Source organism: Petaurus breviceps, unplaced genomic scaffold, assembly GCF_028583685.1.
Source record: "Petaurus breviceps papuanus isolate PSGF00001 unplaced genomic scaffold, PetGlider_PUasm1.0 186, whole genome shotgun sequence".
Taxonomy (NCBI): domain Eukaryota; kingdom Metazoa; phylum Chordata; class Mammalia; order Diprotodontia; family Petauridae; genus Petaurus; species Petaurus breviceps.
The window spans coordinates 16,534,513-16,544,491 of record NW_027185798.1 but is presented as its reverse complement, the minus strand read 5'-3'; the positions used below and the strand labels follow the sequence as shown (position 1 = coordinate 16,544,491).

At 43.7% G+C, this 9,979-nt stretch overlaps 1 protein-coding gene across 4 annotated transcripts in view; it reads left to right on the top strand.

Annotated features, from left to right (window-relative positions):
• Positions 1 to 9,979, top strand: part of SPECC1 (sperm antigen with calponin homology and coiled-coil domains 1) — a 293,242-nt gene that overhangs the window by 22,253 nt on the left and 261,010 nt on the right. For all 4 annotated transcript variants that reach the window (XM_069089599.1, XM_069089598.1, XM_069089600.1 and 1 more), the window contains exon 2: positions 7,966 to 8,143. In XM_069089599.1, coding sequence (XP_068945700.1) covers positions 7,997 to 8,143 — 147 coding nt within the window. In that variant the 5' untranslated portion in view covers positions 7,966 to 7,996. The remainder of the gene's footprint in view (positions 1 to 7,965; positions 8,144 to 9,979) is intronic.

Genomic DNA, 9,979 nt, shown 5'->3' with positions numbered 1-9,979 from the left:
TTTTTTTTTTTTTTTAAGCAATTGAGGTTAAGTAACTTGCTCAAGGTTACCCGGCCAGTTATTTCTGGGTGTGGTGCTGAGTGTCTGAGCCCGGGATTCGATCTCCAGGTCGTCCCAACACTGAAACCGAAACCGGTGCTCTTACTCGGAAACCGGTGCTCTTACTCGCTGAGCCACCTGGTCGCCCTTGATTGACTTCTTAATGTTGAATCATCCTTGTATCCCTAATCTAAATCTAACATGATTACAATGAATGATTTCTGTAGTTTTGTTTGACAAGATTTTATTTGAAAATCTTGAATCAATATTCACTTATGAATAGCTCTATAATTAATTCTCCTTTGTACATTATCCTTCCCTGATTTAGATATGGGGACCATACTTGCCTCATAAAAGAAATCTGGGAGGGTACTTTTTCCCCTCAGTTTTTGAGAATACTTATATTCCCAATGATGGGCATCCAACTTGTTTCTAGTATTTTGCCACTGCAGAAACTGCTACTAAAAATCTGTTGTTGTATATGGGACCTTTCATTTTATATTTGACCTCCTTGGGATATAGCCTCAGCAGCAGCATCTCGGGGTCAGTCAACAAACATTTATCAAGCACCTGTGTCGGGCACTGTCTACTGGGAATACAAAGAAATGCAAAGCTCAGTCCCTTCTTCCAATGAGTCAGAGCATACAGACATCCTTAGTTACTTCTTTCTGGTAGTTGCTTTCCAGAATGCAAAATGCTTCCTATCACATGTGGGGAAACTGAGGTTCAGAAAGGAGAGTGATTTGACTAGGTTCCCACTGCCACTTTATGGTGGAGCTTGGTCTGGTCCCTAGTGCTCTGAGGCTCCAGGCCTTAACCATAAGATGTTGCTCTTTAGTCATTTTAGTTGTGTCTGACTCTTTGTGACCCCATTTGGGGCTTTCTTGGCAAAGATATTGGAGTGACTTCCCATTTCCTTCTCCAGTTCTTTTTATGGATGAGGAAACTGAGCTCAAAAGGGTGAAGTGACTTGTCCAGAGTCACACAGTGTCTGAGGCTAGATTTGAATTCAGGTTTTCCTGATTCCAGGCCCAGTATTCTATGTTCTGTATCCACATTGTGCCCACCTAGCTGCCCTGTAAGATATCTGCTCTCTTTTCTGAAAGGCAATGTAGGCAAAATGCTAGAATCAGAGTTAGAAGTTCAGGGTTCAAATCCTTTCTTTGACACTGACTAGCTATAAGACTGTGGGTGAATCACTTTATCTCAGTTTCCCTGCCTGCAAAATGAGGCCAATAAACAGTGTGCTATTTACATCACACTGTTGCATGAGGTTCCAGTGAGATAATACACGTAGAATGCTTTGTAAACCTAAGAGTACTCTATAAATGTGAACTATCATTATTTCTTCCTCATTAAAATGTGGCAGATATTAAAAGCTGGCATTGTTTTACACCTTGGATGATTTTCATGAAGCACATCCAATTATAGGTTAGGATCTGCATTGTGGAAAGGAAGGCCTAAGTCAATGAGATCACAGACCCATTGAAGTATTTGACATTATCTCCATTCTGGCACCCAGCTAGAAATGATAGACATTTTAAAAGACATGCTGGAGACTTCCAGGCATCATCTCCCAACCCACGTAGCTACCTACAGGGATGAGGTCTGGCACAATGCTCGAATTTTTTTTTCTTCTGTGTGTTCTGTAGGTGGCTAAAAGTTTATTTTTGTTGTTCAGTTATTTTCAGTCATGCCCAATTCTTCATGCCCCCATTTGGGGTTTTCTTGACAAAGATACTGGAGTGGTTTGCCATTTCCTTCTCTAGCTCATTTTATGGATGAGGAAACTGAGGCAGATAGGGTTAAATGACTTGCTTAGGGTCATATAGCTGGTAAGTGTCCTAGGTCAGACTTGAACTCAGGAAGATGAGTCTTCACACAGTGAAGTCTATTACATGGTTTAAAAAAATGACCAGTAGGAGGAATTCAGGGAAGCATGGAAAGACTCATATGAACAGATGCATAATGAAGTGAGCAGAACCAGAAAAGACATAGTGACTACAACAATGTCAATAAAGACAATATGAAAATGCAGTCAAACTCTAATTTTAGTGACCGATTTTGATTCCTAGCATAGAGGATAAATCACCTTCTCATCTTGGTAGAGAGGTTGAGAGAATTTCCTTATTGAACCCCTACCATGATGAAATTGCAAATCTGATGGTTGGCAATGACAGAACAGCAAAACCCCCTCTCACCTCAATCCCATAACCTCCTCCTGGAGAAGAACCCACTTTGTAGGGTTGGCCAAGGCAACTCTTTGTAAGAGAAAGACCACTGAGCTTGGAGGAGAAGACCTGCAGCTGTAACCCAATCTCCTCATTTTTAAAGGAGCCCCAAGGAGGTTAAGTCAAATGAACTAAAGTCAGCAGGCATTTATTAAGCACCTACTGTGCACCAAGAACTATGCTTACTGCTGTGGATGGTGATGGCTGGTTTCCTGCTCAAAGTGGACTGAATTGTGGGTAACAGATTTTGCAGCAGAGATTGAGAAGACTAAAGAGAGAATGAGCGGGATTAAGAAATATACCAACTAAATAATAATAGCTAATGTTTAGATAGTACCTACTATGTGTCAAGCACTGTGCTAGATACTTCGCAGATATCTCCTTTGATCCTCATGGTAACCTTGGTGCTATTACTAGCCCCATTTTATAGATGAAGAAACTGAGGCCAGAGTCACACAGACACTAGTGTCTGAAGCCAGATTTGAACTCAGGTCTTCCTGGTGCTCCCTCTGCTCCTTTATAGCACTGGGAAGTAACTGGTCTGTAAAACCATTTCTTAAAGAGTTATCCCATTTCTCTATATCTCCTCCACAAATCAGTGGTCCCTGCTATCTGTCCAGTATTTGCATATGTAAACATTTCCATGCAAGGAAAGCTTTTCCTCCTCACCTCATGCTTTTTACTGCCCCCACCTCCCTTCAAAGCTCAGTCTAAATGCTGCCTCCTTGAAGAAACCTTCCTGGATTCCCTCTGTTGTTAGGACTTCCTCATCCCCGAACAGTCTGTGTTTGTTGTCTGAAAGCCTTGTACTCATTTTCATCTCAGTAAACTATAAGCTTCCTGAGGGCAGGGACTTAAACTTTTTTGTCTCTCTGGCCCCAGCATCCAGTACACAGAAAGTGCCTAATAACTCCTTGTTGGTTTATACATTAGGGAGTGATGGTAGCGTCAAAATTGGCAGTAAAACTTTCTTTAAAATGTATTTTCAGCAAAGGGTCTGATAAAATCATTGACACTAAGATACGTGCCCTGTAATCTTTAATTTGCTCCCTTCTAAGGGGGGGTGTTAGGGATAAGGGGGGATTGTTTGGCTTTTGGTTTTGGTCTGCTCTTGTGATTTTAGGGAACTCATAGTGATCGGTTTAGAAGTTCAAGAAACTTGCCTGTAACTTAAAGTCTCAGGGAGCTGTTGTTCAGTTGTGTCTGACTCTCTATGGGTTCATTTGGGGTTCTCCTGGCAGATACTGTGGTTTGCCATTTCCTTCTCCAGTTCATTTGACAGATGAGGAAACTGAGGCACAAATTGCCTTGCCCAGGATCACACAGTTAGCACATGTCTGAGGCTGTATTTGAACTCAGGTCTTCCTCACTCCAGGCCTGGGGTTCTATTCATGACACCACCTAGCTGCCCCTCAGAGAGTTATAGAGAAGTTCAGTGCTTTATCTGTGGTCACAAAGCTGGTTTGAAGCCAGAAGCAGGGCTCGAACTCAGGTCTTCCTGCCTCCAAAGCCAGTTGCACTTCATGTCTCTGGAGGAAGCCTCTGCTGACTTGGGCAGACCTTAGGGTTCACTCTCCCACACTGGGAGTCCCAGTGGGATTACTGGTATAAAAAGAGAAATTCTTCAGCTGCTGTCAATGAAGCCATCACCAAACTAAAAACTTCTGGAGCATCAGAACACAGAACAAACCCACGTGACTTCATGTCCTTCTTGGCTTTCTGGAACCCTGGAGAGAAAGAAGCCCTAAGACTCAGGTGACCAATGGGATCTCAGCATCACACATCTACACCTGAGAGAGGGGTCTCAGAGGCCCTCTGATCTGCCTGCCTCTCCCCACTTTATTTTACAGATGAGGAAACTGAGGCCAGGGGAAGGGAAGTGATGCCAATGAGGCAGATTTGAACATGGGTCCTCTGACGCTTCCTCCCTAGCTAGACCTCAGAGGCAGACACCATTACTCCTCTTGGTTTTAGTTCACAGGGGACAATTCTCTGAAATAAAGTGATAAAGTTACACCTCTCCCCCTCCTTCCCCTGATACGTTAGCCCAGATACTACTGCTGCTTCAGTCTCCCTTTGGCCCAGGGAGCTCAGCAAGAGCGTTTCTGCCCCCTGATGAGGAGAGGGAGGTCCAGGTGGATCCTTGGCCCCGAGGGCCGACAGGATGCCCAGGCAGACACCATGGTCATCAGACGAGAGCTTCTGCCAAACCGGTGGAGTCTGCAGGAATGCCTGGCCGTGGCTTGCAGAAACAAGTCAAGTCCAAACAGGAGTCTGAGCTGGAGTGATCTTGCCCAGGAGGCCTGGCTGCTTCCATCCGTCCCGTGGTCAAGTCGACCTCAGAGCACTCAAGACAAATGTGGGTTGTTAGAGTAGAAGGTACCACCAGTGTGATATGGAATGGGAGGAAGTCATCTGTTGTTTTTTCCCAGTGGTGGTTAGGAGGGGGATTGGACACACAAGAACCAGATAGTCTCGGTGCTGCTAAGGAAGGCTGAGGAATGTTGAGGGGCTGATGGCTGGTAGGTCAACATCCTTTTAGACGAAGAGAGTGACCACCCCAAATGCCCATCCATCAGCAGTGAGGATAACTGTAATCAGAGGATTAGAAAAGCCTGGATCCAGCCCTGGAAGGAACCCCTAGTCCCACCCCATCATTTCACAGATGAGGAAACTCAGGCACAGAGGAATTAAGTGACTTGGCCAAAGTCACCCAGGTAGTAAATGACAGGGATAGAATCTGAACCCAGTCCCTCCATTACCAAATGCTAAGTGCTTTCAGCTCTAATAATACAGTCTGCTGTCATATGCTGGGGTTTTTATTTACCCACTTTTTTTTACTGGGGTTTTTATTTACTACCCATTTGTAAAATTCAGATAATTAGAGCACCCACCTGCCAGGTGGTAGGATGGATCAAATGAGCGAATATTTGTCACATGCTTTACAAGCCTTCAAGCTCTGTAAATGCTAGCTGCTATTACAGGCTTTGTATATGGGGTATGTGCTTACATGTATATACTGTCTCCCTTATTAGAATGTAAGCTTCTTGAAGGCAGGGACCCCTTTGGCTTTGTATCTCTAGCATTTAGCCCAGCACTTGGCATACAGAAGGCACTTAATAAATACTTATTGATAGATTAATACATAGACAGAAGGCATATATATATATATCCACACACTCACATACATGCATACCTGTATATACACATATGTGTGTATGTGTCTATATTTATACCCCCTTATGAGACTCAGTTTTCTTATCTCTGCAACAGGTGATAAGAGGCATTGTGATATGGTGCCTTGGAGTCAGGAAGTCTCACCTTGACCACCAACTGACTCAGCAAATCCTCTGGGCAACCTCTCTGGGCCTGTGTTCCCTCCTCTTTAAAGCAAGCGGATTGAATTGAGGTCCCTGCCAGGTCCAGATCTGTGACCCTGTGATTTAGTCCAGCCCTCTCATTTTCACAGAGGAAGATGCTGAAGCCTGAGGGAGGGGAATGAAGTGATCTGCCCAAAGACACCTCAAATGGGAGCCATGGTGCTGAGATTTGAAGCCAGAAGCTCCCCTTCTTCCTTCCTCCCCCCCACTTCCATTGTCCTATGAAATACTGGCTCCTGTGTTGGTTAGCTTTGAGGCCATGGGCAGATCACATATCCTCTCTCTGAGGATATTTTCCTCATCTGTAAAATGGGGCTAATTATGCTCTTCCAACCTCTCAAGACTGTTGTGGGGAAAGTATTTTGTAAAACTTAGAGTGTTAGATGGAAGGGAGGTAACAGTAAATGACCACTCTGTGTCCTCATTTCATAAATAATGACAGCAAGTAATTTCCGCAAGACCATACATACAGTTGGTTAGGTTCAGAATTGTGACTAGAGCCCAAGTGAGTTTTTCTACTTTCCCCCTCCAAAACCACCATACCTTTCCTCTCCTCAGAAATGAGTTTTATTTATATCTTTTGTTTTAAAAATAATTTTCACTTCCAGAGATATCTCCCTCTCCATCCCCTGCCCCCTCATGAGTCATCGCTTTTAACAGAATAAAAAATAACAAAACTAATGAAGACATCATATATGCAGTGTTCCCCACCCATGGTCCCCCACTTCTGTTGAAAAGGGGAAAAGTTCATTTTCTCATTCCTTCTTCAGGGTCAAGCATGGTCATTAAAATCACAGAGGGTCTGGGATTTTGTTGTTGTTCCTTCTTCCCATTTATCATTCTTGCCATATGTATTTTTTCCTGGTTCTGCTTGCTTCACTCTTCATCAGTTTTTTCATAAAAAAATCTTTTCAGATTTCTCTAAATTCTTCATATTCTTCGTTTCTACAGCACAGTAATATTCCATGACATTCATGTGCCACAACTGGCTTAGCCATTCCCCAGCCGTTGATTTCTCCCCTCCTGTAGCAGCAAGCACCCCAGCATCCCCAAGGTCACTGCCAACACAGGTTCTTAGATCTGCTTTGTTAAAGGAAAGCAACTCAAAATGGGTTAACAAGCTTACTTTAGTCAGTCAAACATATATCGTTTACCTAGTTCAGGGGGAAAAGGTCAGCACCCCGAACTTCAGAGTATACAGACAGAATTATCAAGACAGAGAAACAGATCAAGAAGACAGATTTCAAACTGTCCAACCATTACATCCATACCAAATCAACATCTGAATTTTTCAAAGCCGGGGGGGTGGGGGGCTCTCAACAACGGCTTCCCAGAGTCTCATCTGATCAAATCACAGAACACTTCTCAAAGGGAGCCCCCAAAACAAAGCTACACATCAGGGCTTATATAGCCTTCTCCTGGCTCAGAGAATGTAACAACCTTATTGACCCACTGGCCAATCAAAAGGTATCTACTGACAAACAAGGCTCCCACCCCAGGCTCCAGGTGCACTTTAGCCTAGGGGCAGGGAAGATCTTTAAATTTGCATTTCCATTACACCTCCCCCAAACTATTCTTCCTTAGGCTTCTTTGAATAACTTTATTAATAATTATTTTAGCACTAAAGGCTGCTGTTGTTGGGTGTGACCAAACATATCCAAGCACAGAGTATGGTTTAGTCATTACGTAAAAAATGTTCTCCAAAAACTCTGCAAAACAAACCTTAGAAAAAAGGTTGGAAAAGCTAACCTTGTGTTTTTGTGATCATTTCACAAAATTAGATTTTGGCCAATTGGCTTTTGTGTATTAAATCGGCTTCCTGTGAAATGTTCAGGTTCTGTCTCTGGAGGTGGAGGAGATGTACCCATGCACACCTCCTTCCCCCCACTACCCTCATGGTCTTGACTTGAGCCCTCCTGCTCTAGAAAAGCTGGTTGATATAAATGTTGTATTAGGTGTTCCTGACCCAGAAGCCTTTGCACTCCCAATGGAAAGTAACATCAGAAAATCAAGTTTAGTGAAAAAAGATGCTTCTTTTAGGGAAGAGAGAATTTTGTGTGGAATTTAGAAAATGTAACCTCTTGCTCAGTGCATCCAATTTGGTCTCAAGATTCCCCCTTGTTGATCTTAGGAAAGGAATGTTCTATTTTCAGCTAACTCTGAGGGCTAGGTCCTCATGGTGATAGCAACCACAGGGAGGCTTGGTGAGGGCAAATAGTGCTGATGTTTTCACACGTATCCTCTTAAGATACTGCTTTCGTTTAGGATGATGAAAACATAATTTCTTATTCATTTTTTTTTCTTTTCTGCTCCAGCCTCCTCTAGGAAATCAGACCTGCTAGAACAATGAAGAGTGTAGCCAAATCCTGGAACACAACAGTAAAGCAAGGGACCCATGGGATTGAGCGGGGACGCCCCCTCCCTCCAACTGCTTCCGGAATGAAGACTTCCAAATCTTCTACATCTCTCGCTTTTGAGTCCAAACTCAGCAAGGTACTGATTTAAAAAAAAAAACAAACAATGTATGCCAACTTGGTGATGATTTTGAATATTTACAGATAGGGGTAACTATTCTGCTTGGGTAACACTAGTGAGCACTTACAGGAGGGCTGGTCTGACTGCAGGGGGGTGGACTAACAGACATTTATTAATCACCTACTATGTATCAGACACTGTGCTAGGTACTAGGAATACAGAGGCAATGAATGAAACAATCCCTGCCTTCCAGGAAGCTTATAGTCTATCAATCAATCAACAAGCATTTTATCTGCTACTGTGTTCTAAGCACTTTGCTAGGCCAGGGATATGATGGAATAATTCCTATCCTCCAGGAAAGGAAGGCTGGCTGTATATGGACAAGGAGGAAGATGGAGAACAGTCAGTACCCCCACCACCCCAAATATCCGTCCTTTTGTTAGCTTGAGTAACCTCTCCCCTACATAGACTGCAACACCTCCATGGGATAGTAGATCATTTCTTGAGTTGTAGCCAAAATAATCACCCAGTGCCTGTCTTTTCAGTAAGGAGCTTCCTCAGTCTCTAGGCATACAGAGACAAAAACGAAGCATTCCTGCCCACGAAGAGCTTCTCTTCTAATAAGAATGTAAAGGAAATATGAGAAAAGAGGTTGTGTGAGTTTGTTTACATTACTACTAACTCTAGAGATACTTTGGGGTGAGGGAAAGGGAGCCTGCAAGATGCACGGAAAAGCTTCCAGCTCCTGCAAAAACTACTCTTGTGCTTTCTTATGTTGTGTTGGTGATGCCGTACCCTGGAAGAACCTACCGGGGGTGTACAAGCACTAGCAGGGTCTACCAGACTGGAAAGACTTGAACGTAGGCTCAGGAGCAGGCTCCATGTCTCTTGGCAGAGGCTCAACTTAGCTAAATTCCCAGAAGCTCATCATTAGACGTTCATGTGCCAGATTATCTTTTTATTTTCCCTTTTTAACGAAGTCAGCTCATGAATGCAGGCTGTTAAAGGAGTTCAGTTCAATTCAAGCATTTATTAAGTGCCAACTATATGCTTTACCTAAAACCAATTGAGTTTCCACAATAAGTCTTGCACAGCATGGTACCCTGGCAGTGGAAGGCCACCAGCCTGCCTAAGAATTTAGGGCAGAACTGGCCCAGCCTGGAAGACATGTGCCTATTGACAGTGGGCCTGTGGGCGGCGGCTGCACTTCCAGCCTGGGAAGGAGACACAGTCTCCTTCAAAAAAAATAGATGCCCTGGATTTAATGTAAATTAAAAGGCAGTTTAACAAACTTGAAAACAATAACATGTCTAGCCATAAGGGACAGTGAGTCCCTGAGGAGTAGTGCCCTGACTCACTGTCGTTAGATGAGCCTGTCTTGGGAATTCATTATAGAGGAAAGAGCCAGAGTAAAGCAAATGGATGCACTAAAGATTGGGGCTGCTCATTATCCCCCTCAGTGTGTTATGGGTCTCCAGGTCCTACTCTATAGCAAGGTTTGACATAGGAGAAAAACACAGCCTTCCCCCATCAATATCCCTCACCATCCCCTCCCCTAGTCTCTGATCTGCCCCTTTGGGAGAGAGGGAAGAGAAGTAAGCAGGGACAGCGGATAAAGAAGAGAAGGGAGAGGAGAGGGGAAAGCAAGAAGAGAGATTTCTATGTACTCAGAAAGGAGGAGAAGAGAATGTAACTCCTTGGGGGCAAGGAGTGTCTTTTGTTTTTATTTGCATTCCCAGTACCTAGCATTTGGTACCTGGAATGTAGTAAGTGTTTAATAAATAACTATCTTTCTAGCCATCTATTGTCCATCCATCCATCCATCCATCCATCCATCCATCCATCCATCCATCC